Source organism: Peromyscus eremicus, chromosome 1, assembly GCF_949786415.1.
Source record: "Peromyscus eremicus chromosome 1, PerEre_H2_v1, whole genome shotgun sequence".
NCBI classification, from domain to species: Eukaryota; Metazoa; Chordata; class Mammalia; order Rodentia; family Cricetidae; genus Peromyscus; species Peromyscus eremicus.
The window spans coordinates 124,653,672-124,680,135 of record NC_081416.1 but is presented as its reverse complement, the minus strand read 5'-3'; the positions used below and the strand labels follow the sequence as shown (position 1 = coordinate 124,680,135).

The 26,464-nt window shown below is 37.2% G+C and overlaps 1 protein-coding gene and 1 long non-coding RNA gene across 6 annotated transcripts in view; both read right to left on the bottom strand.

Annotated features, from left to right (window-relative positions):
* The window catches only part of Chd2 (chromodomain helicase DNA binding protein 2), a 116,844-nt gene extending 111,380 nt beyond the window's left edge, over positions 1–5,464 (bottom strand). Inside the window, exons 1-2 of one of the 2 annotated variants that reach the window (XM_059272984.1) lie at positions 4,922–5,464; positions 4,447–4,579 (exon numbers count right to left, since the gene is read on the bottom strand). In XM_059272984.1, the coding sequence (XP_059128967.1) occupies positions 4,447–4,508 (62 nt within the window). In that variant the 5' untranslated portion in view covers positions 4,509–4,579; positions 4,922–5,464. Of the gene's footprint in view, positions 1–852; positions 1,333–4,446; positions 4,580–4,921 lie in introns of those variants that run through there. The other variant, XM_059272979.1, reaches the window with a different exon arrangement.
* A 2,138-nt stretch (positions 5,465–7,602) lies between these two features.
* LOC131918775 (uncharacterized) lies at positions 7,603–24,559 on the bottom strand. Of its 4 annotated transcripts, none has more exons than XR_009381084.1 (5): positions 24,430–24,559; positions 22,135–22,200; positions 21,501–21,585; positions 13,939–13,997; positions 7,603–7,950 (listed from the first exon to the last, which is right to left on the bottom strand). It is a non-coding gene; the product is annotated as an uncharacterized LOC131918775 (long non-coding RNA). The 4 variants fall into 4 exon arrangements; XR_009381085.1 differs by lacking the exon at positions 24,430–24,559 and adding an exon at positions 24,168–24,328; XR_009381090.1 differs by lacking the exon at positions 24,430–24,559 and adding an exon at positions 23,709–24,101.
* Between the last annotated feature and the right edge of the window lie 1,905 nt (positions 24,560–26,464).

Below are 26,464 nucleotides of genomic sequence, written 5' to 3'. Positions count from 1 at the left end.
TACATGCAAACTTTTCTGTGTAATTCTTTTGTGTAACAATCTTAAAATCCCTTATTTTCCTAAGAATTCCACTAAACAACTAGGATTAAGGGAAACCTGTAAAACCCATTCAGGGAATTTTTCCTTTCACAAACACCTATGAAAACATCTCTAACAACACTCAAGAAAACTATATCATTCCTTCATTCTCTCTTTTTGAAGACAGTCTCACTGTATATAGCCCTGGCTGTTGTGGTTTGCAGACCAGACTGGCCTTGAACTCAGAGGTTGCCTGCTTCTGCCACTGATTCCCAAGCGCTGAATGAGGGCTCTGCCACCACACCCGGTGCCTATATCTACTTTAAAAAATATAAAGTACCACATTCTACTGAATTGTTAATAGTGTCTCCTAAGAATATTACTTAACATTCCTAAAATGTACTGGAATGAGGAATATGCAAGTAAACAGCACAGAAATGCACTAGCTCTGCTTTTCCTTCAAGGTTAAATTCATTACTTGTAATTTCGATCTGCAGTTGGCAAACTATTTTTGAAAATAAATTCTTGCAAGAGTTTCCAAACAAGGTAGGAAATGAGCAACATAAGTTTGTTTACCAGAAATGAACTAAAGGGAGACTAGGGCCAAGGTATTTCTCAAGACCTTACCAAGTAATTCTGCTACCTAAGCCAAGTTTGACTCCTAGCCAGCGCCAGTAAAACTTTAGCAGTATGCTGACACTACACAGTAATGTATTTCCTAATGCACGGACACTTGCAGTGTTACAGTACATGTGGAACGACTGAAAGTTCCCAGGCCATTTTCCATTTAACTACCCCACTGTGATTCTTACAAACCACTAAACACATACTGACCTGAGTTTTTCTTCCTCAAATGTCAATTGAGAAAATGTTTGATACCAAGTAAAAATGCACGGGGACAAGCTCAAATGCTCTTCACTTGGTTTATGAGCCATGTATGACACAGAGCTTAAACACCCGTTAAGGCCTTTCAATTAAAAACATTCCACTCACACTGAACTGCTTTGAATCAATGGCAACAAAATAAAATTCACTAATCTCTTTACAATGAACAAGGAAATGAAACGGGAGGAAAAAAAGCACCGGAATATATATTTTTTAAAAAAGGAAAAGGAAAGAAAAAAAACTAAAACTATGAATAAAAAAACCTAGCCGACTACTACTTGGAGATTTACGATTACAGTGTCTTTTCTCCAAAAGAGGACAACTATTCCAGGAATGGGCTCAGGAAAACACTGTAGGGTGTGGTGCGGACCACTACAGGCCAGGCCTGAGGACAGACAGCAAGGATCAAAATCCGGCCGGAAAGAAGCCGCCCACCGGAAAGTCCCGAGCAAAATTCCCTTCCTCTGCCCCGCCCCCGGCACCAGCAGAGCCCAGAGAGGAAGCAGCCGACCGGCGCACGAGGCCACGCGTCACCGCGTTCTCCCGCCCACCACGACTGACGTCAAAGGGCGGGGCCAGCCCAGCGGCGCCGCCGTTGACCCTGCTGTTACCAGGCGCGAACACAGCCAATCAGCACCCGCCGCCAGCGCCGGCCGGCCTTTGAACTCCGCACGGCAACTTCCTGCTGTTTGGCGAGTACACAGTGCAATGCAGTATGTCTGTCAGCGCTGCGGCACAAAGGAACAGCCATTTTGTGACTGAGCTGGACGTGCACCAAGATGCCAGAGCCTCCGAGAGCTGCTCCCTGCGCCAACTACCGAGCTGCCCCTTATTTCATCATCAGAGTACCAATGGGAACGTGGGGAAGGGGATGTTCTGATATTTAGGATTTCGATTCATTTGTTTCCAGTTTTCTTAAAAATCCCATTTTTAAGTATTATCAGCGTCATAAAATGGCTGCCACTTAAAACTGTCTGTTCCAGTCCACAAGCACTGCATATTCCTTTTCTAACCATACCCAACCTTACCAGGCTAAGAGGCTCTTGTAAGAGGCTCTTGAAAACGTTAAGATTTTACCCCCACCTCCGGATATCAAAATATGGCTCAAAGGCAGACGATTTCGGATAGACATTTAATTTTGAGTTTATAAAAGCCGTGTCCTAGAACACATAAGTGTGCACACTGTTTCCATGTGCGTTCTCTTCCCCCTAGTTTCCACTCCTGGATATAACTTGGGTAAGTATGTGGCATACTTTTTATGTTCATCATTAAAACTGTTGTATTTACAAATTTACAAATGTAAATTGTTTGAAATTACATTCTAAAGTCAATTTTTAATCTCGAAAAATCATGATATACAAAGCACATCAAAATTCAACATTAACTTCAAAAGGATACAAAAATACACACTCAACAAGAATACAGTTAATAAAGTTACAGCACTTGTTTCTGAAACAGGAAAAAAAGTTTACTTAAAACTTGTGCTCATTCCTGTTTCACAAGTGATTCTCATTCCAAAGTTTACTTGACCTGAAAACAATTCCTTTTCTCCCCTGCAGAATCAGGGTACAAAGGTGATTTTAGTAATGTTTCCTAAACACTATACTTTAAAAATTTAGCCTCTAAAGGCAACCTACAGATAACACAGAAACCAGGTACACAGGGGCAATGCAATTTCAGCTCACTAGAAATAACAGCCTACTGTACCAAAATAACACAAACATCCTTTAAACTTTACAATCTTTAAAGGAAGTGATGTCATAACTATGTACATGCATTAATAATGTATATAACTTAAGAGTAACAGTTAATTTAAAAGTAACTCCATCTTTAAAACATTCTAGAGTTATTTGGACATTCATCAAGTATACAATTTAAAGTAAATTGGCAAAAGCATTAAAAACATGCTTCTTGTTTTGACTAAAGAAATCAAATGCATGACAATGCCCAAATCATATCCCAGATAAAAGTCAAAGTTTATTCAAAGGCAGCACTTTGAGATCTGAGTTAGAGAGCATGGTCTGATCAATGAAACCAAAAACCCAGCCAGCATAAGAAAGCCAAAACCCTGGTGAGAATATGCAAATCATATACTCCAGGGAGTAACAACTTTAATACTGGGTCTTTCATAATTGTCAAATATATCTGGAGCTTCCGATAGCTTCAAATTTTTACTTTCCAGAAAACTAATTTTGCATTAGAAGTTTTTTGTCCTATATATAACCCAATAATTACACAGGCAACTCAAAAGAAATCCAAAATTGTAACTCAATTTGCAAAAGAACTTGGAAATGTATTTTTAAAAGCAAGATTAAAAATGTTTTTAAGTTGAAAGCAAAATTCATCATTTGTAATAAACCATATTCAAAATTTCCAAATTTACAAGCTAATTTAGAAAGACAATCTTATGCAAAATTATAAAGCAAAATCAAAATTGGGAAAAGATCATATAACCAATCACATCCTTGTTAGCTCAATGATTTAAAAATTATGACATGACAATTCTTAACACATCCAGAAATGCATGCACATTATTTTTTTAAATTAGGATACAGTCATACAACAAAAATATCTTATAGGCTTTATTACTTCAGTCACTGATAAACTACTTCAAGGAATGTGAGACAAATCATTATTTGAACAAACAATATATTAAAGCTTCAGAAGAGAAAGCATTCCAGACGACTCTGTCAAAAATAAATGGATAAATTTAAAGCAGCATCAACTAAAATGTAAAGATAAAATACAATGACCAACCAGAAAGCACTATCTTAACATAAATACAAACTTAAACCTTGTAACATCTTAAACATAAAATCTAAAATTATATTGTCATAGTAACAAACACAAAGCTCACGTATTAATAGCATTCCAGGATTTTTGCGGTTACAGACTTAATGATTTCAGGAACTGTAAGTAAGGTTTTGGTTAAGTCATAAAAATTCTCAAAATTCTGAAATGTATCCAAAGAAACAATCAAAAATACAAAACGAAAGGCATCAGTCAAAGGGTCCCACTTGTGATTCTGTTGTTAAATGTACATTTTTCCATTCATATCACTTCCTCAAATGTCTATTTACTATAATTTACTACCACAGGGCTCCTCTATGGCCCTCAATTACAAGTTGGAATATCCCAGATTCTTCAAAGAAAAAATCTGCCTTGTATGTAAAATGGTGCAATGCAGCATTGGCTAAACAGACAAGGTCATTTTTCTGCAGCACGAAAACCTAAAAACGAAAAATTTACTGACAGAAAAACTGCAGTTTCTAGGAAAGGCCCCTCCGTACAAAAGTACCTTACCTTCTGAATGCTGTAAGAGGCCTTAAGTCACAACTCAACTTTCATAAATTGCTACCAAAAAATCAGGGTGTGGCATGTTAGCAATCTCAAGGTCACGCTTTAAAAAAAGCAACCCAAGTTAGAAAATTCTTATAACACAGACAGCAATCCACGTCTGTCAAAGTAAACAAGTGTAAGCTGAGGTTTCCCCAAAAAAAAAAAAAAAAAAAAAATGAAAGAAAGAAAGTTGATAGCTCATACCTCGATGCATTGCTGTGTAGCGAACTGTCCTCCTCTTGGCTTTTGTCCTTATTTCTCATCATCTTTTAATTCTTAAATATTAAGGGGGAGGGGGAATCTGTGTTTGCTTTGAAGTCCTGTGCCCAGGTATTTACTGTCAAAAGTTGAAAGAAAGGTAAGGTCCCAGCTTCTATGGACGGTTTTTATTATCAGGAACAAAGTCCTGACGATGTTAGCGATATTCATGTAATGCAACAACGATAAGCACCAAAAAAACAAAAATATTTCTATTTTTCCTTCTTAAAATAAGTGGGGGATAAACTGAACAGTAGAAGCATCACTATCAATAAGGAAAGTTTCTCAAAGTAACACACTGGATACAAATAACAATCTCTGTATCTTATTGCGTCATCCAGGAATTTCTCTTATTTACAGTAAATAAAGCCAACTACAACATGAAAATCTTTAAAATTATCACTAATTATCATGGACTTACCTGATCCATGTAGTATGTCCAAAACAAGAGTCCTATCTAGTAGTAGAAAAATATCAGATCCAAAAATTAAAAATAACGCAAAATCCTCCGTTAAAAAACAAAAAGTAAATGAAATAGTCCTCAAATGTGTTGACTTGTCAAAAAATAAAGCAGTAATTAATACTAAAACAGGTCCGGAAGGGAAAAAAAAGCCTCATTAGGAGAGCGCACAAAAATGGAGGTGCGCCATGGCTTCTAAGCTGGAAAAAACAACGACCTGGGCTCTGAATACGGCAGCTTCTTCCAACAAGGCACGAAAAGAAAGCTCCTAAAAGCTGCTTTTCTCCCAAAAAAAGGTTCGGTTCGACCCCAGTAAGTCACTAGGAGAGGCAGGGGGTTGCGGGGGCCCCCTGAGGCTGCCCGAAAGTTAGGGAAAGTTGCGTAAAGTGAACCGAAGCAGGGAGCAAAGCGCGCTCTCTCTAAGGCACAGCCGCCATCTAGAGCCTCCTTCCCAGCTCTGAGAGCTCTGCCTTTGATTGACACTCTCTACATTTACCCCACAACTCAGGTGATGTACCATAGACCCACCCCTTCATCTCCACCAAAAAAAAAAAAAAGAAAGAAAAAAGAAAAAAACCTAGATCCTCCATCCAAGGGAGCCTTAAGACCCCCAACCCCACACCTCCCTGCCCCTCCAGACCACTCCATAAGGGGAAGGGGGAAGGGCTTCTTAACCCCCTCTGGCTCAAGCACCCTTTTTAAGCCAGAGAGAAATGTAATTTGTTCCTTTTGTCTAAAGATCTGCTAAATATTTCAGTCCTTGAGCTAAAATAACTTCCTCCCTGGACAGGAAGTGGTGTTTTATCAAGCCATTTTGAAATAAGGATAATTTTTAGAGAATCTAAAGCTCAGCTTAAATACTAATCTTTAAAAAAATTAACACCCCCATGGGTAAAATGGCTTGTAGCTAGAAGCACCATCAATACTATAAATTACTCAACTCTTGCCTTCTTTATGGTCCCTAAAAACCATCTAAAGATGAAGTTTTAGGGGGAATTGTCCACCCCAACTGGAAGGGGTAATTTTTTTACAACTCAAGAGCGCCTCCCTAGTGTTCAGTTGCAGTAGAGCAAAACTTAATACAACCACCCAACCCCACCCAGAATCATGAAAATTCTTTAACCCATTATATAACCTTGGAGGCGCCACACATTAAAAAATTCTCATACTCGTTACATATTTACTTCTTAAACTGATTTGGGCAAAATGAGTAACTACAAAATCAAGAATATACACCAACCATGGTCACCTTTAAATCAAAAACTCAACCTCAACTCCAAAACCAAAATAACCAGCATAGCCCAATGCTTCACTCATATTTCAAATCCAATTCTAGGTACACTCATATTTCATCAATGACAGGTCATTTACAACAGGACACATCTAACAGCCAACTATCAAACTTTTAAACACAAACTCCCTAAAGGTGAAAACACAAAGTCTATAGAAACAAAATTACAAATGCAAAGTGTTCTCTCCCATACAGACAAGTATACCACTTACAGACCCCAAAAACTCAAAACATTCCTTTACTAAACCCTATAACTGGTCAAAACCATGTCACTCCATCAATGTGGTAATCCACTTTAGATTTACAACCAAAAGCAATTGTGTTAAATATAAGTAAATGTAAATCCATAATCAAGTTTCAAATCTACAGATATTTTTGCATCCAAACAAAAATCCAAAATTCATTTTCCAATTTACACAAAGACCAACCAACTACCTCACATCACTCAATGAACCAACACTGCATGTGTATTAACCATAGATGTGTATTCTAAGGTATTTTACATTAACAATGGGTTACTTTGTTCTTTGTTTTCTATACTTAAAAAATATAATCAATGGTCATTTGGTCAACAAAACAAATCCCCATCATTTCTTTACATTAGTTACCAAAACTGTTAGTAGCTAAGATCAATAAATAAAAACCTGTCATTTGATTCCAACCATGGGTAATCCAAAGCATGGTGTGATTCATTTAAACTCCCAACTGTATAGCAGAAGGAAACAAGATTTTTTTCAAATGTAAATTACACTGCTGTTTTAAGCCCTTTTAATGTATTATACCCTAAAGACCCTACAAATACACATCTAATGTTAGACGATACAAACACCAGTATAACTCAAATATTGATGAGCATTCTACTTCGAGATGTTTTATTTATACTTTAAACGCAGGTCAACAAGGCCATTTACATCAACACAAATTGAGATACTTGGTCTCAGTCTGTGTAGCCCACAAGTACTTTACTTTGTTTCATAAATTCATTATTACTCTCATGACACTTTCAAGGTCCCTATTACCCATTGATTAAAATGCAAAATGTTTTGAAAAGACCCAAACAAATTTAATGAAATTCATTTAAACCCTATAATAAACACCAACCAAACTGCTTTTTAACCAAAGGGTCATTCCACTAAGCACAGGTACACAGACACAGCTTTGCCAATAAACATAAATCCCAATCAAACAAAACATTCTTCCAGCACACCATTCCATTTTACCAGCTTTATTCAGTATACTTTAATGAAAAGCAAACTATAAAGGTCAAAATGTTATTAAGGGGAAATGAACATTTAATGAAAGCTTCCACTTTAAAAAAAAAAAATTTAAAAAAGGGCCAAACTGAGAAATCTTTAAGTTTTAGAGATTTTATTGAAGTTAACATTCCATATGGTCACTCAGATCAAAATTGTAAGAAATTCCAGAAATACAAACTACCATTTGAATAAATGTAGCATCTTCTCCAGATGTTAAAATGTACATGATATGTAACAAGTCTTTAGAAAGTAAATCCCACTGTCCATTTGTGTTGGATAAGAATAGTTCATTTCATGGAATCCACATTAAAAGAACCCTGGGATGGTTGTATAATATCACAGCATTCCTGGATTAATCCATTTTCCTCAATTCCCCATAGTGGGCTGCCATCTTGATTTCTCAGTGGTATGGTCCATTTGAAACTCTTCAAGTTGACTGGATGCTTCATAAAAATTAGAAGAAAAAAATTCTGTTGGAATAACAATCATCTTAATTCTTCAAACAAGTCTACCCACCTTGAAGATATTCTACCATACACAAATCTTTAATTCTGTGAAATCCTTTAGCTTGAAACAACACTATTGTGATAAACTTAACCTCTCAAAGACAGAATCAATGAATGCATTTTGTAGGTTCTCCTGTCAGATATATTTGTATCCATTAAAAATAGTAGCAGTCAAAGATCAAATTCTTAAAATCTAACATAATACATATATGAAAAATAAAAACCAAAGATTAAAATTCAAAAATGATTAGGAGGTTAAATTACAGACATTGTGGATTCTACAATTTCAATGCAAAAAGTTTCCAAGCTCCTTCAAAGAAAACTAATTATAAAAAGAATCTTAAGGGTTTTTTTTAAAAAAAAAAAGCAATGGATCATTGCATGGCATACTTTTAGTCTTACAGATGTTAATTTTGTTTAGAAAACATACATGACTTATATAAACAGAACCACCTTTATAGTTATGTATCTGAGAATGCAGAAAATGTGAAGCCACAAGAAAAAAATAACAAAAAAAAAATTAGAAACATCTGCTTGGCTTACTTGAATTTGCCACAGAAACGCTATTGCTTTTCAAATTATAAACTAAAATATATTTTCATTGCCAAAACATCTCATGTTCCTCCTAGAAAAATTTATCTATTATTTAAATAATTTGGACTAGAGGAAGAAATGAGAATCCAGGTGATGTTACTACTAAAGATCTGGATTTGTTATATTCACACAAAATTTGAAAAAGAATTTTTTTCCAGTTTTTATGTATATGTGTTTTTGTAGTGGGGTATACATTTACATGGGTGTAAGTAAGTGCAATATGTAGGCCTGAGGTCAATACTGATGTTGGTACTGATGATGAGAAATCATCTAAACTCTGTTGAAGCAGGATCTCTCAGTCAAACACAGAGCTCATCATCTTGCTAGTCAGTTTCCTCTGGGGATCGTCTCTACCTGGAATTACAGGCAGGTGGTGGCTGGTCATTTACTTGTATTTGGGGGGGGATACTAATTCCCAAGCAAGTGCTTAAAGGCTGAGCCATCTCCTGAGCCAGCAAAACCATTTTAATCCCTGGTCTTCTCTGTATGTTCTACAACTTTCCAACTCAATTTGTAGAGCTACAGTCAGTGACTGACTGGGGAATTTTTTATATATGTGTGTGTGTGTGTGTGTGTGTGTGTGTGTGTGTGTGTATATACATATATGTGTGTGTGTGTGTGTATATATATATATATATATATATATATATATATATATATATATATATATACACACTCTCATATACATATGAGAGAGAATGTATGTTTGCTTCTCGGCTAATCTCCTGTCTCCGTAACTAAAATTAAGGCATGTTCTCCAATACACACATTACAAAACAAACTTAATAAACTAGATAATCAAAAGATGGGGTGCCCCTTATTAAAAATAATTTTTTAAAGGAGTATTACTCCTTTAAAGGGTTGTCACAGCATCAGTAATAGTCATCAAATCAAGGTATTCTTAACCACAGAGCTATCTCTACAAACCCATATCAAGATATTCTTCTCTAGTAGCTTTTTGGAAATTTCTTGAACCCTTCTCCTGAAAATGAAAAATAATTCCTTCTATTCCCAAGTCAATGAAATACTATTTGCCTTGTTCTTCTCTTAAAATTAAGAAATGGCTGGGTACAGTGGCACATGCCTTTACTTCTAGTACTTGGAAGCCAGAGAAGCAGGAGGACCTCTGAATCTGAGGCCAACCTGGTCTACTTAGGGAGTTCAGGTTCTCTAAATGAAAAAGACTAATTATAGGGGCTGGAAAGATGGCTCAGTGGTTAAGAGCACCAGTTGCACTTCCAGGGCACAGGCTTGATTTCCAGCACCCACACAGCAGCTCCTAACTGTAACTCCAGAATGGGAGAAACAATTCCTCTTCTGGCCTCCTCTGGGACCAGGCTTGCATGTGGTGCACAGACAAACATGCAAGCAAAATTTACACACATTAAAAAATGTTTTTAATTTAGAAGTGATGGTAAATTATATGTCAGCTCAATCCATTACAAACCAGACTGTCCTCTATCTTTTGCATTAAATGCATGGTCAGGCACTATATGAAACAGTGATATAGCCCGGTGGTGGTGGCACACACCTTGAATCCCAGCACTTGGGAGCCAGAGGAAGGCAGATCTCTATGAGTTCAAGGCCATCCTGGTCTACAGAGTGAGTTCCAGGAAAGCCAGTCTACACAGAGAAACTCTGTCTCGAAGTGAAAAAAAGGAGAAGAAGCAGTGATACAATCTTTGACAAACTGACAGTAACAATTTATTCCTACCAAGTTACAGTCAGTTCAGGAGCTACAGGTGCAGGTTATTCAGTGTGGTACATTAATTCTCATTGCTATCTTTCTGTCACTGAATAATACAACTTACTTCTAAAACAACTTGTAAGGGAAAAAAGAAAAAGAATATAGCTCAGCAGAGGGTATGCCTAGCAGCACAAGTCCCTGGGCTTGAGCCCCAAGACCACATAAAACCAGGCATGGTGGCAGCACATGCCTGTCTGTAATCTCAGCATTGGGAGATAAAAGAAGGACCAGACATCCAAAGCCATCCTTGGCTACAAAAATCTTAAAAAAACCACAAAAAAGAAAAGGCCAGATGTGGTGGCTTCCACATTAAAACCCAGCACTCAGGAGAGGCTGAGGCAAGAGGACTGCTATGAGTTTGAGGCTCGAGTAAGCTATAGTTTCAAAATAACAAAAACCTAATGACATTATCACTCAAAAACTACTCAAAAACTGCACTCCCACAGTTGTCATGCCATCAAGTGATGTATTTCAAATAATTTTAAAGTAAATTTAAAATTACTGTAAGAGAAAACATATTACTTTAACATTGTAAATCAATGATCAAATATGGACTCATGCAAAGTCCATGATCCAAAGCCAAAAGCAAGAATTGTATTAATTAGGAAACAAATATAAAATATCAAAGCTAATAAAAGATCTGTGACGGTTAAGAAGTAATCTGTTTGCATTCATAAAATTTCAAATACTAACAAAAACTAAAATTATAAATAGGCAAAGTTTGCTTGACAAAAAAATAGGAATTAAACATAAGCACTTGGGAGCATGAAAATCTTAACAAAATCCACAGCTCCTCATGTGCAAAACAGCAACGATCCTAGTGACTACCTGTTGTATGTAGCACTACTGAAGATTAAAGGAGCTGATCTCAGTAAAGGCTGGCTATCATGCCACTACATCACAGTAATCAAAGCATAGGAGATCTCAAACTCAAGAATCAGAGCACTTTCTATTCCAACAGCAAGAATATCTTTGAAAACAAATAGGATCGTGGAGTCAATTATTTAAGAACAATTTTCCCTTTAATTTTATAATGTATTGGGGGAAAATATTTCAATATAGCATAGATATTGATGATCAACTATGCCTCATTCTACAGTCACTTGTGAATTAGTACAGATGTACTAAGCAGGTATGCCTTTGATCAAGAATTCTATGCTCACTCAGACAGACCTAGAGTCTTTGTTTCACTCGTAAGATTCAAACTTAACATTATTTTCTAGTTTGTACTTCCCGTAAGTATATGTGTTTACTCAAAAACAACTCCCTGCGCAAATAAAAATAAGTTTTTAAATAAATAAAAGTTTTTATATCACCAAGGTAATCATTACGTTATCTCCTGAAAGTTATCTCCCGAAATCCAACTACTAGAGACATTCATAAATTAAGAACCGAACATTGAGTATGGATGTCTTCAAATTCTCTTTTAGTAAATTAGTTATGAAAATAAGTTACACATCATTTACTAAAATGCAAGCCAGTTCTTTACTTCTATTTCAACTAGCTTTTCTTTTTTTTTTTTTTTTTTCTTTCGAGACAGGGTTTCTCTGTGTAGCTTTGTGCCTTTCCTGGATCTCGCTCTGTAGACCAGGCTGCTGGCCTCGAACTCACAAAGATCTGCCTGCCTCTGCCTCCTGAGTGCTGAGATTAAAGGCGTGCGCCACCACCGCCCGGCTCAACTAGCTTTTCTTTTTTTTTTTTTTAAGAGTCCACCCAGTGTAGTAGACGCAGTCTGAGAAGAAGATGACCTTGAACATCTGACTCTTGACCTCCCAAGTGCTAGGATTACAGGCTTGTGCCACCATGCCCATCTTATCTTTATCAGTTTTAACAGCAAAGAAAAATATAGGGAGCAAACGGTTAAAAAGAAAATTAATGATTATTAATTTTTTTAATAAATGGCTGTAAAGCTACTATTATTAATGAAATTATATTTTTCAAAAGCTAAATAATTGTTTCACAACTGAAGGAAGAAAACAGACAAAATGCTAATTTAGTACAAAAACTCATCCCTCCTATGAAGTAATTAATACACTTAGTGCTTATGACTTGATTTCTATCTTTTGCTTTGTCTTTAAATTTTAATATATTTATGTAAAAAAAGCCCTGACAAGTACAATCTATTTGCTCTTATTTTAAAAAATAGATTGACTCCTCAACAGAATAGATTAACAAGTCTGGATCTTAAATAAGGTAGGTATAAAAACTAACAGTAAAATTATTTCAAAAAGACTAGCCAATCTTCATCAATAAAAGGATGAGGTCAAATATAATAAGCAAAAGTCATCTTTTCTGTGACTTTACCATCTAATTATAAAACCAAGATAAAGAGACCAGGTATGGGGGGGTTATACATATTACCTTTCATTTTTACTGTCAAATTTTTAGCTTTCAAGCACATCTACAATATTTTACATTAATAATATTTATATTTTAATAATGAATATCATTTTGCCTTTCATAAGATTCAAAGCACTAGTTGATAATGTTTAATGTTACACTAATACAATAAATGAACAAATATTTACTGAGTAGGTACCACGTGCCAGGCAACTAAGTGTGATCACACAGGAAACTAGTAACTAGTGCAAATAGACAAATTTAGGGTCTGCTCACTCTCCCTCAGGAAAAACAAAAACCTTGTTTTATAGGTCTTAAAGCCATTGCAATCTCAAGTAGCAATAATGGGAAAAAAGTCACTCATAACCTATACTCCCAAATGTTGTACTCCTATGACTGTAAACAATTATCTTAAAAGTTTGTTGCCAATGAATAAATCATTTTGGCAATTCACTCAAAACGATTTATAACAACCTTCTCATTTTAATCTTTCCCACTACTTGTCAGGTTTGGAATTAGAAAAACTATTTCACAGTAGTGGAAATTATAACACATCTTATATCAAATAGCAATTTTTCTACCAATAAGGCAAAATTTTCAGTCTTGAAGTTTAAGTTCTGAGTTATTTTATCACAACCAATTACAACTGGAAATCAACTAAAATTAATTTCTATTGTAAAGAGAGAAAAATCATCTGAGTTCTACATCATGAAAGTAGCATAGACCCTAGAACCAGTCTTTTTCTTTGGAGACCAAACTGTAAACATTCTAGGCTACACATCTATTTCAGTACAAGTAATCTCAACTCTGAAATTGTAATGGGAAAGCAACCACAGTATCTAAATGGATGCTGGGGAGAAGGGGGAGTGGAGTAGGGAGAAAATATTTCCAAAATCAAGGAGACACCCAAATCCAGGATGTTGGAAACAGGTTCAAATGAATTTCTTGGTCTTAATGTTTTAACTTCTGACCCCATTGTGATGGCATATGTCTTTAATCCCAGCACTCAGGAAGCTGAGGCAGTTAGATCTCTGAGTTCCAGATTAGCCTAATGAATTCCAAGTCCACCAAGGATAGTGAATGAAACTTTGTCTCTAGAAATAAACTTCACATCTAATCATTACGTGGATTTTCTTAACACTATTAACAGCTTTGATAAAGCTTACAATTCCAAATTAGTAACTTAAACTATGTAGTGACACTTAAAATTAAAACTCAAACCCAACAAGTAGATTAAGACTTACTAAATGCTTCAAAAATGTCTATGGTATAGGTAATTTCATTCCATCTGGGATCCACATTTCTGCAAAAGACAGAATAGATTTTATTAAATCCTATAAATTATATCACAACTGAAAAAAAATTATATCACAACTGCAATACTTTCTAAGGAACCAACAAATCAAGAAACACAGTTTATGAATGGATTAATCCAAGCAAAAGACAGGAAAATTGTGACAGGATCTTAGATTTGGCAGTGCAGGAGCTGACTTCTAGAACAAGTTACTAAAATTACAAGCCTATGTCTCAGTCCAAGAACTCCAAAGGAGTAATTACTGAGGTTCTACATGAAATCTGACTGAATATCTAGGATTGAAAATAGAGAGAATACAAGTTACAGTTCAAAATTAGCTGGGTAGTGGTGGCACACACCTTTAATCCCAGCACTTGGGAGGCAGAGACAGGAGGATCTCTGTGAGTTCAAGGCCAGCCTGGTCTACAGAGCTAATTCCAGGACAACCAGGGCTGTTACACAGAGAAACCCTGTCTCAAAAAGCAAAAACAGTACAGAATTAATCCATACTTTGGCCTCCCATCTAATATACTTTTAAACCTTCTAAAAAAGACCTTTGCTACCTATCTCCAAGATCATTTTTCTCCCATGACCATATTACTTCATAAAATCATATGCTAGAATCAACGTAATATAATCATGTACATAATATTTCTAAATAAAATGTTACTTTAGGCATCATTTCAAATTACTATCAATTGTACCAACTATTTGACTAACACTATTTCTTTAAGACTTATTTTTACCACTTTTGTGTCTATGTGTGGGTATGTGCACGTCTGCACAAGTCCAGAAGAGGGCATTGAATATTCTAGAGCTGGAGTTACAAGTAGTGTGAGTGCTGAGAACCACACCACCAACACTAACACTAATTGTTATATATGCAGTTGGTTTATCAGGACTTTTTTTTACTAGTTACTGACTTAAATTCGTCAAGACTAAATATGGGAAATATCTCACATCTCATGTACTTTCTGAAAGAAGGATGGGTTTTCTTTCCATTTGCCTTGGTTTTGCATGATTACAATAATCACAAAATAAGAAAGAGGTGTTCAGCTGGAGCATCTGGGCTCACCCCACCCAGTCCAAAACATCTCCACCCAGAGTCTCCTAACAAAGGAAAGCGCCAAAAAGCCCAGTTCAGCATTCTTGGCGGCTATTACAGCATCTTCCCCTCAAGTGGCCAGCAGCCTAAGCACTTGGCCTTTGACCATACATAGGCACAAACCCAGCTTGTGGTGGACATGTCATCAACCCTTGCCTACAACCTATGAAATCTCCCTTCTTTAGTTTTAGAGCACAACCTCTCAGGTCTAGATCTCTGGGGCTGGTGAACCCGCGTGGGAGCTGCTTTGCTCAATATTACCTGTTGTATTTTTCTTTTTTTTTTATTTATTTATTATGTATCCGAAAGAGGGTGCCAGATCTCATTACAGATGGTTGTGAGCCACCATGTGGGTGCTGGGAATTGAACTCAGGACCTCTGGAAGAGCAGTTGGTGCTCTTAACCTCTGAGCCATCTCTCCAGCCCTGTTGTATTTTTCTAATTTGGCATGATCTGGCTTAATGAGTCAGCAGAGAAACTTATTGTGGGAGGGGGGTACAGACAGAAACCTTATTAAGAGGTATAACTAAGTGGTTTAACACTTGACATATGGGAGGGCCTGAATTTGAAACAAACAAACAAAAAAATAAAACATGCAAAAAAACTGAAAGTTAGGTTCATCCCTGCACTCAGGGGGTTAAAGCAGGAAGATCATGAGAGTTCAATGCCAGCTTGGGATATATACAGGCGACTGTCTCCATCAACAAGAGGCAGTGAGATGGCTCACCAGGTAAAAATGGTTGCTGACATGACAAGGAAGCTGACAGGAACTGGTATGGAAAAAAAAAAGAACTGACTCACACAGGTCTTCTCTGACCTACAAACACACAGAAGTTTTTTTAAAAGCTTAATATGAAACTCTAGCAACTTAAGATTTTTAGAAAAAGAGAAAACAAACAAACCAAAAGTTTAAGACTTAAATTAAGCTATCAATCTAACTTCCTAGGAATTGTTTGCAAGTGCCCTGTTTATGTATCAAATCTAAATTCATTTTTGTAAAGCATAGACAAGAAATACAGCAAGGACCTGTTTAAAAGTTACTATTGAAGTAGGTACTAAACTGTCTTCATAAGAAAACAAAACGCCGGGCGGTGGTGGCGCACGCCTTTAATCCCAGCACTCGGGAGGCAGAGCCAGGCGGATCTCTGTGAGTTCGAGGCCAGCCTGGGCTACCAAGTGAGTTCCAGGAAAGGTGCAAAGCTACACAGAGAAACCCTGTCTCGAAAAACCAAAAAAAAAAAAAAAAAAAGAAAACAAAGCAAGGCAATGATCTTCAAATTTTTAAATCTCTAGTGTAGTCTGACCTAACAGGAAGAGGATTTTATGAACAAAGTAAGTCTTAACACACTAGGAAACTAAACTGACTCAGAGCAAGGGATGCCTGTCAGTGACAGAAAAAGGCTTCCCCAGCATATGAGATCTTTGCTTCAAATAGTATCATAAAAAGTAAAACAATAAACTGATTTAGGGTCCTTTAAAGGGGTAGGAAATGTTTAAGAAATCTTGGAAAAAGGTGTTTATAATATTTCTAAGAGAAATCCCTCATAGTGATTTAGTAATACAATTATGATATAGTCATCCTACCAATCCAAGAAATTTTTAGGTTCTGAAACCACCAAAAAAAGTCTTTGATCTCACTGTACATTAGAGTGAAATTATTAACACTGATGAAATCTAGCATAAGATCTCCTTTCCAAAAGTAAGAAAGTACAGAATGGTATTTTACCACCCTTTAAAATGGGATGAAGATCCAGTTCAGTTTAAATAGAATAGCAGTCTGATTTTCTTCAAACTCCTATCTCACATATTTTAAAAATGTACTTTGTGACCTAAAAATAAACTTTAGGGAATATACACAAGCATATAATGCTGGCCCTCTAGCAGTAAAAGTAAAGAACTTTGCTGCTTCTTAAATCTCTTAAACTTTTAAACTTTAAGATTAAAATCTAAAAACAATGAACTATAAGAAAATGTTTACAAAAGTAGGCTAGTGAGAGTCCTTTGCAAGACATAGGGTGTATTGTGGTAACCCAAGCAGTTTTGAGGTACAGCAAAGGTTCTTCCTGGTAATCTCTGTCCAGCCTGAGCAGTCCCAAATAAACAAACAAACAAAAGTATTAGCATTTCTTAAGAAAACTGCTTTAAAATAAATACTAAAGGTAGGCATAATGGTCGACACCTGAAGTTTCATACCTCAGGAATAAGGAAACTATCTCAAAAAAGAAAAAAACACACACATAAAGCATGTATTTTAAGACCACCTGAATAATCTGAATTAAAAGGATTATGATTACTGGTACATATTAACCATTTAATTCTTGTGGCTCAGAGATGACTCAGTAGTTAAGGTACTTGTTGCTCTTCGATAGCCAAATGGTGGCTCACAACCATCTTTAACTCCAGTTCCAGAGAATCTAACAACCTCTTACGACCTCTAAGTGCACTAGGCATGCACACAATGCAAATACATACATGTAAGCAGAACATTCATTCCCATACAATTTTTTAAAACTTAAAAAACTCTGAGTTAAGCCGGGCAGTGGTGGCACACACCTTTAGTCCTAGAGCTCTGGGAGGCAGAGGCAGGTGTTTCTCTGAGTTCAAGGCCAACCTGGTCTACAAGGGAGTTCCAGAACAGCTAAAGCTACACAGAGAAACCCTCTCTCTTGAGAAAAAAACAAAAACAAAAACAAAAAAAACCCTGAGTCTATTTCCTACAACCCACAAGATGAAAGAAACCTACTCCAAGTTGGCCTCTGACCTTCAAATTCAAATTTGCAAACACATACACAAATAAACTAAATATAATTAAACTAAGTTTAAGGTGAAAGGTTTCCTGAAACACAGACCTATGGAGCTTTAAAAATAATGTATAAATCCTAACATCAGAAATGCCATTTTTAGAGCTGAAGAGATGGCTCAGTGGTTAAGAGCACTGACTGCTCTTCCAGAGGTCCTGAGTTCAATTCCCAGCAACCATATGGTGGCTCACAACCATCTGTAATGAGATCTGGTTCCCTCTTCTAGACTGCAGGCATACATGCAGACAGGGCACTGTATATATAATTAATAAATAAATCTTTTTTTTTTTTTTAAATGTCATTTTTAAAAAACCAGATCAGTCCCCGCCTCCCCAAAAAAGAAAAAGGTAGTGGTGAGCACCTTTAATCCCAGCACTCGGGAGGCAGAGGCAGGTGGATCTCTGTGAGTTAGAGAGGCCAGCCTGGTCTACAGAGTGAGTTCCAGGACAGCCAGAGCTTGTTACTGAGAAGCATGTCTCAAAAAAAAAAAAAAAAAAGTACCAACAACAAAAAAGAATCAGGTCACCTATCACAAAAGATCCATAACATTCTTAAATTTAGGGTGTCAGAAATGATGGCTGGCACCTGTAATCCCAGCACTTTCAAGGCTAAAGCAGAATTACTACCTTAAATTCAAGGGCAGCCTGGGCTACACAGTAAATTCCTGTTTCAAAAAGCCAAAGTATGTCACTAAGATGGCTTAGAGCTTAACTGTGCTTTGATGTCAAGCGTGGCACTCCACATAGAAAAGCCCCACATAGAAAAGCCAATTCCTAAAGGCTGCCCGACTCCATGTTCACACAAGTATATAAATGATAAATGCAATTTTAAGCTGGGGATAGCTCAGTTACAATGGTGTTTTTCTATTGTGAACAAGTCCATGTTAATAAAGGAAAACAAAAAAACAAGTAAAAAAAATTAAAAATGTTAATTACAGCAAAAATAGCCACTTTGAAAATAAACTTTGCATTCAACCTAGAAAGGAAGAAATTTGTGAAATGAGGTTATTTGCCTTTGAAATGCAGAAACATACTTTTACTTAAAATAATTATTTCTATTAAAAGGAATAAAACATGGAAGGGATGTAAACTACAAATCTTGTTTATAATCATGGTCAGTTGTAAACATGACAGTAGTCATCTTTAAATTTGTTTACTAAAATAGAAAAAAATTTTAATGTTTTCATAGCAGAATTCTAAATCTTCACTGCTTAAGGACAACTTTTTCTGAGGCAGGGTCAAGTAGCTGATGACCTTGAACACCTGACCTCCCTGCCTCCACTTCCCAAAGGCTAAGAATAGACATGTACACAACCAACCAGTTTTATTCAGTATTAGTGATGAATCCAGAGCTTTCTGCATGTTAGGAAAGCCCTCTACCAACTGAGCTATAGCCTCAGGTTCCATTTCATACTTAATTACTTTCCGGTATCTGCATTTACACTGTGAATACTTTGGAATACATCACAATTATTTAGGCAATTGTCCTATGTTTTATGATTCTAGTAGTTTTACAACAGAAATACCTGATATGCAATTGATCCACATCTAAGATACTCCTCGAGATTATTTTTATCATGAAATTTAAAAGCTAAGTGAGATGAAAGCTGTAAACTCTAAATCCTTGGCACAAATGAAAAAATTCAAGTCTCCAGAATAAATGTCAAGATTATATAGCCTATTTACATTATAGGTGGAGTACCCTGATTGCTAAATCATCACATACATCTGATTCAACAATAAAATGCCAAAGGAAAAACGTAACAAGTTTTTATATGGTCAAGAAACTGATCAGAAAACTGAAAGTTAAAGAAAATTTACATTATAACTACCCATGTCATATACTAAAAACTATAAATGCTATGTCATGATCCAAAAACAATTGTGATTAGCTGCCACACGGCTTCTTTCAATTTTTGGTATATTAATCTTCAAAAGTTATGAAAATATTAAATATATTCCAACATAAACACAACTAGATAAGAGTTTTAAGAATGAAAGAATTTGTCCACAACACTGAGATAAAAAAGGATTTATTACTACAGTTCTTAAGTAGAAAATACTTGACAAAAACTTACCTTGGTTATGTAATAAAGCACATTATCTATTACATATACCTTTGTAGGTCACATAATCCCATCTACATAAGACAGTATTTGACAACTGCCCCCATGTGCTCAAGAAATAACTACTCACACGATGAATTGTAAGTACCATCATAAAAGAGGATAAGAAATGTTCTTCATAAAATAGAATTTAATCATTTATCTTGGTCATAAAAGTTACCTCTGAAAAGCTAGGAATTAATTTAACAATTACTACATCACTTATTAAAGTGAACAAAGCTTAAAATTTCATTTAAAATTTTCTAACCTTCAGCTATTTACTTTTTCTGTTCAAATTATACCTCAGATAAGGCCATTATGAACATATTGCCTATTTTTAGACTTAACTTCTGATTGCATCATATAAAACACCTCATTCTCAATTTATATAGCAGTATTCAACAAATGCCAACTACACATTCTATCAGCTGCAAAGGGGAAATCCTAATCTTGGCATCTGTTATAGGAATATGAGATTAAAGATACTTTTGTGTATATTCTATCTTTGAAAAATTATAGACTCTAAAAGTCTATCATTTTCTTTGGAAACAATACTACAACCTTGAACAAACTGCAAAAATACTTCATTAAGCTAACACAAAAGCAATAAAAACTAGTCTATCATCCTTATTACCTATTTGAATCAAAACAAGGTAACACAAACTTAATTTTCCGCAGATTTCCAAACTATAAGTAAATATGCCCTCATTTTAATTAATTAGTTACTTGGTTACTTTTTTTTTAATATCCCAAGGTATCACTTATTAGTACATATTTTCTCTGGTCAATTACTTAAAAATAGTAATTGAACATTATTTCTCATATGGACAGATTTATTTCTTCACATATACTAGTAGTTACATTTTCTTCAATCACCTTAATATTCACCTATTAAGATTATTAATGCATTTAAGTTCATGGTATGCTGAATCCAAAACCTTTTGTGCTTAAAATTATTTCTCTTTTAGGTTCAAAAACAATTACAATACAGATAGAACAGTGCACTTAGTTTGCTGGAAATCAATTTATTTTTGTATGTTTAAAGAACAGGCTACTAAAAATGAGTATTTTAACTGTTTAATAACGAAGACATCAAAATTTGTTTTTCTTTTGAAATACAATCTTTCAAGAAGCAAAGGAACAATAGTTATAAAATTTTAGGATGCTGTTGCATGACGGGTGGGGAAGGGAGCTAAATAATTCATCTTTCAGACTGTAAAGGCAACACTGATTTAACACGGCAGATTTAACCATCATGCAAAGGCAAGCACCATTTTATTCAGAAGACCAAATGTCTTACTACCGGATATAATTACATGCATTGATATAAAGTATATGTATCAACTGTTTTAATAGTTAACAGAAAAGTGCTTTGGTTTAAGGTAAAAATAGGGTATTTTGTCATTTTTATATAAATAGTCCATTTGTCTGACAAACTTTAGTGATATTTTTCTACCCAAATGTTGAAAAATATTCAAATATGATGATTAAAGAAAACTTACTTGCTATATAAAATACAGAATTTTCCAAGGGCTCTCCTTTACTCTTAAAGGTAAAACTATTGTCTCAGTCTTCAAAATGGCACACCTTTTGGAGAAAACAAACAATATTCCAAACAACTTACTGATGAAGAAATCAGTAACAAGTAGAAATGTTTTAAAACTTTACACAGAACAAAAACCATTACTAATGCTTAAAACTAACTTCTTAAATATTTCTCTCTAAATCTATTTAGTCTTAATGGCAAACTATTTAAATTTCTAAATTTCTTTAAATAATTAAAATGTTAAAACCATTTGTATGATATCTTAAGGAAGTGAAAGGGGAAAAAAACATTTTTGGTTCATATCTTGCTGCAAAAGCTTGTTTACCAAAATTAAACAAAGCCTTAAAAGACTTGCAGTATTGGAGCTATTCAAAGGTACATTACATTACAATGGCTGTATGAATACTCTTTTAACCACTTACTCAGTAAAAAGGGCTCTTAAAGATTTTTTAAAATTTTAGATGTATATTCATTCATAATCATTTTTAAAATCATAAATATTAACTGGATGCTAGAAATGTTATCAGAAAGACAAAACAAAAACCTAACAAGTTAATTTTATGTCAAATCAATATATTTACCAATCTTACCTGTGATAAAAGCTGTATTTATTCAGAATCATCAGCAACCACACTAATTATAATCTTGTAAGTTACCTTTAAAAAAAAATAAGAAAATGATTTAAGTGTTTTAATTTTTATGGATTTCTTGGCCAAAGACTCAGTATGATGAAAGGAGAAAAATATTCCAAAGACAAGAAGCCCAGGTACAAACTGAAGAGGTGGGGTGGCACACCAGGTACAAACTGAAGAGGTGGGGTGGCACACCAGGTACAAACTGAAGAGGTGGGGTGGCACAGCCTGCGTGTTTACGGCTGCGGTTATTTCTGTACGTCCTGTCAGTCTTTGTTTTCCTCATTTGGAACTGTACTCAAATACTCGGGATTAAAACAGTGGAATCCCTAAGAAATACAGAAAATTTACATCACTATCAATTTGCTTTGCTTTCCTTTTTCCCTTTTCAAAAATCAAGTATTAAACAAAAACAAAGGAAAAGTTGGCAATGTTCAGAGAATGCCATCATCTTGAATTTTTCTTTACCACCTACAAATACCTCTTACAGTTATGAGTATTAAAATCAACTCCTCCAGGAGAAATTAGTGAACTTAAAATGGCCACTGGTTACTTTAAATTTTAAACTACAAGCTATTTGATCTCACCAAATGGGCTATTAGTTTTGTCTTTTAAGCAGCTCTAAAACTTGTGGTATCTATGACCTTCATTCAATTCCAAACCAGGGTCCAGAATATTTTGTCTTTCTCCTACCCAATTTATCATGAAAGATCGTAAGACCTTAAACTGATAGTAATTATTTTTACATTTTACTATTCAGAAAGGATCCTGAAGAACTACAATTTTCCAATCTCTTTAAAACCACTTTCAGTGATAAAACATTTCAAAGCCTTCACTTAAAAAACAAAATTAGTTCTTGAATTCTGTGAAATCAAGGTATGCGCAACTGATATAACATGTACTATCCTATAAAAGGTATTCCAATTGTTTTTTACTGGAAATACCCTATGAAATATGGTCCAATCAACCCATACCTTTGATTTTAGATGTACTACGTAAGTCTCCCCAACATTGTCTTTACGCAGTTCTTCACCTTTACAGCACAAGGGCTCCGCAGAATAAAGACAAATATATTCAAAAATACACAAAGATCTGTGCATTCCTAGTTTGTTCTTCCAACAATTAAACTTCAATTACCCCAAGCATTTTTAAATGAGTATGCAGAAAACTGTTATTTTCATTAGAACTGTTTTTTCAATACTGTTCCGTTTTTAAGCACATCTCGACTTTATACATGCAACAAATGCAACAAATATGGCCCCTCTTCATCGCCCATCACAGACAGTCCTGCTTCACTATTTACACTACGGAAAGTAACTTCCCGAAGAACTGTTCTATTAGAATATTCCTTTATGAAACTTTTTCGATCACGGTTTGTAATAGTATACATTCTCTCTTTTTAAATAACAAGATGAATTTTAACTTTTAAAGGGTAGGAACTGACTCAAGTACGTTTTAACACTCAGGTGTGAGAAGTTACTGATAACGGCTCTTTCCGCTCATTTTAAAAAAGTATCCAACAGTATAGTTACGTTCAAATATCAGGCTGTCAAATAGTCTTGGCCAAGTACTCAGTAAAAATAAGCTGTATTCATCAAACGTCATCACCTAGTACCGTAATTATCAAATCTACTTCCATTAAACTGTCTTGTTGCCGTCGTCATTTTTGAAATACCAGAAACACTCCTGTAACTTGCCTTTTCTAAAAGACAACAAACGTCACAGACGTTTAACAAGCAGTAAGATACCTTTGCATCTGGAAAACTAACAGCCGTTCTCAAAAACAGCTTGGAAAGAGTTAAAAGCCAACACCCAACAGGGAGAGGGGGGGAAAAAGACAAGTTTTATTCGGGTTTAAGCGAAGTGAGAGGTTCCATTGTTCTTTTAAATCCGACCCCGAAGATGGGTTCCCACCTCAGCGGAAGGGATTTTTTAAGAGACCGTCTCCGGAGGGCTGTTGTTGTTTCTCGCTAAGTATCAAAATAACTCACCGGAGCAGGCCGGGGCTCCACGGCGCGGCCGCCGCCCTCTCCCCGCAGCCTCGGACCGGCAGCGCGGCGCCCGGCTAGGTGTGCAGAGGGACCGCGGTGGCCCGACCCACTGCCCGGGTGCCTTCGGCCCTCGGCGACAGCACCCGGGACTGCGTGTGGAGGACGGGTAACCAACCCGCCGCCCCTCCCGCCCTCGCTCAAGGACGTCGTGCTTTTCCTCCCAAGGACAAAGGACAATAAAGGAAGCAGGGGAGCAACTCACCGGGTCGAAGCGCGGCCGCCAGCGCCATCGGCTCGCTCTTCCCCGCGTCTCCGGGACGGGTCTCCCGCCGCAGCCTCCCGCCCACGGTGCGGGACGCCTCCCGGCCGCGCGCACCGCCGGCCCCGCCGCTACCGCAGCGGAGCCACGGGCGCCGCGGGCCCGGCCTTCCCGGGCGCCTCTGCCGCGGGCTCCCGCACCCGCGCGCGGCCGCCTCGCCTCGGCCGCGGCCTCCTCGCTGCCCCGGAGCCCTCCGGGACGCCCGGGCGCTGCTCCCAGCGCAGCAGCGAAGCCGTGGGCCGCGGCGGGCCGCCTGACAGCTCGGGTTGCTGCTGCCTCTCCGGCCATCTTGTGCCGTGTGTGGTGTCTCTCCCGTCTCCTCGCTCGGCTTTACTCCCTCCTCCTCCTCCTCCCTCCCCCCCCCACCCGCCCCACACACCACACAACATGGCCTCTTCGCTGCGGCGGTGGCTGCGGCGGCGGCAGGAGCTCCGCGGCGTTCCAGCTCGCTCCCCTCCCCCAACCTCCCGCCTGCAGCTCCGGGACCCCCAGTGCGCACGCGCGCCACCACCCGCCCGCCGCGGCCATTGGCTGGACCAGCTTCCTGCCATCGCTTCCCTGAGCGGCCTCACGCACTCTCATTGGTGCCTTCCTCCCGCCCCGACAGCAGCTTCCTGCACACTATTGGTCAGTTCTAATCCCACCTCTTCCACCTTATCAGCGACAATGGGACTGTTTTAGTGCCAATCATATCCCGTGGGCGTTTCAGCTGGAAAGCCTCGGCCGGCGATTGGAAGATGATGAAACCTTGGGGTTTGCGGGAGAGACGTAGCTTTCTGCTCCGCAGTGCGGACTCCTCGTAGATAGTTCGTTTGTTTCTGGTATAGGCTAAGCCAGGCTCGGATCGTTAAAAGCTTAGGCTTCGCTATTTTTAACTTGAGATTTTTTTTTTTCTTCTTAAAAGGAAGAGGGAATGATGAAACGAAGATGACATGATTGACAGGATACGTCCTTCACTCTTAGACAGGCAGCCATATCCTCAGGATTTTTCCCCCTAAGCAACCAGACCTACCTTCAGGTTACAGACGCAGGAGCAGTGATTTTTATGATCAGCACGTTCCCTAACGTAATATATGACTTGATATACCATTTGTTTGAGGTAATCTATTAGCATACCCGTGTCCTGAGGCCTTAACAACCCAGGCTCCTATTCCTGATTAGCTGGATTCTACATTTTTGGGCAGTGTTTATTCAAGTGGTAGTTTAAACGTGAACAACCACGTCTGCCTGTCCAACTTTACCCCCAGAGAATTACACAAACCAAGTTTCATTTCCTCAGGAAACTCCACTTTTTTCCATTTCTTCCCGCTTCTTCCTGGAAACAACTTCAAACAGAACACAAGTGAACCTCTCTAAACCGTCCTCCAATAGCTAAGGAAAGAAAAGTTCTCTCCCGAGAGTGGCATTTAGAAATGTTTCTTTTAGCAAGAGACCAGGGGAAAAGAAAAGATAGATACAATTAATTTCTATGAGAGGAAAAAAAAAAAGTTTGACAAGTGTTGGGATGAGAAAACCAACTCTCAGATCCTCGTGAGATTTTGAGGTTAGAATCAGAATGTTGAGCACAGACCCAAGAAGTAGCTCTAAGCCCCATTTTAAATTTGGACGGGGTAGGGGGTGAGATAGGGTCTTTCTACACATCCTTGGCTGTCCTGAAACACACTGTGTTAATTTTTTGATGTTTATTTAACGCGCGCGCGTGTAGTGTGTGAGTTTGGCAGCATACATATGGAGGTAAGAGAACAACATAAAGGAGTCAGTTCTCTCCTACTCCAATCATCAGGCTTGTAGGTTTGGCAGCATACATATGGAGGTAAGAGAACAACATAAAGGAGTCAGTTCTCTCCTACTCCAATCATCAGGCTTGTAGGCAAAGCACCTTCACCTTCGCCAGCTGAGCCATCTGGTTGTCCCTCTGGCCGCTTCTATTCTTAAAAATCACACGGACTTGGCGGCAGGGGGTGGGAGGGGGGGGGGT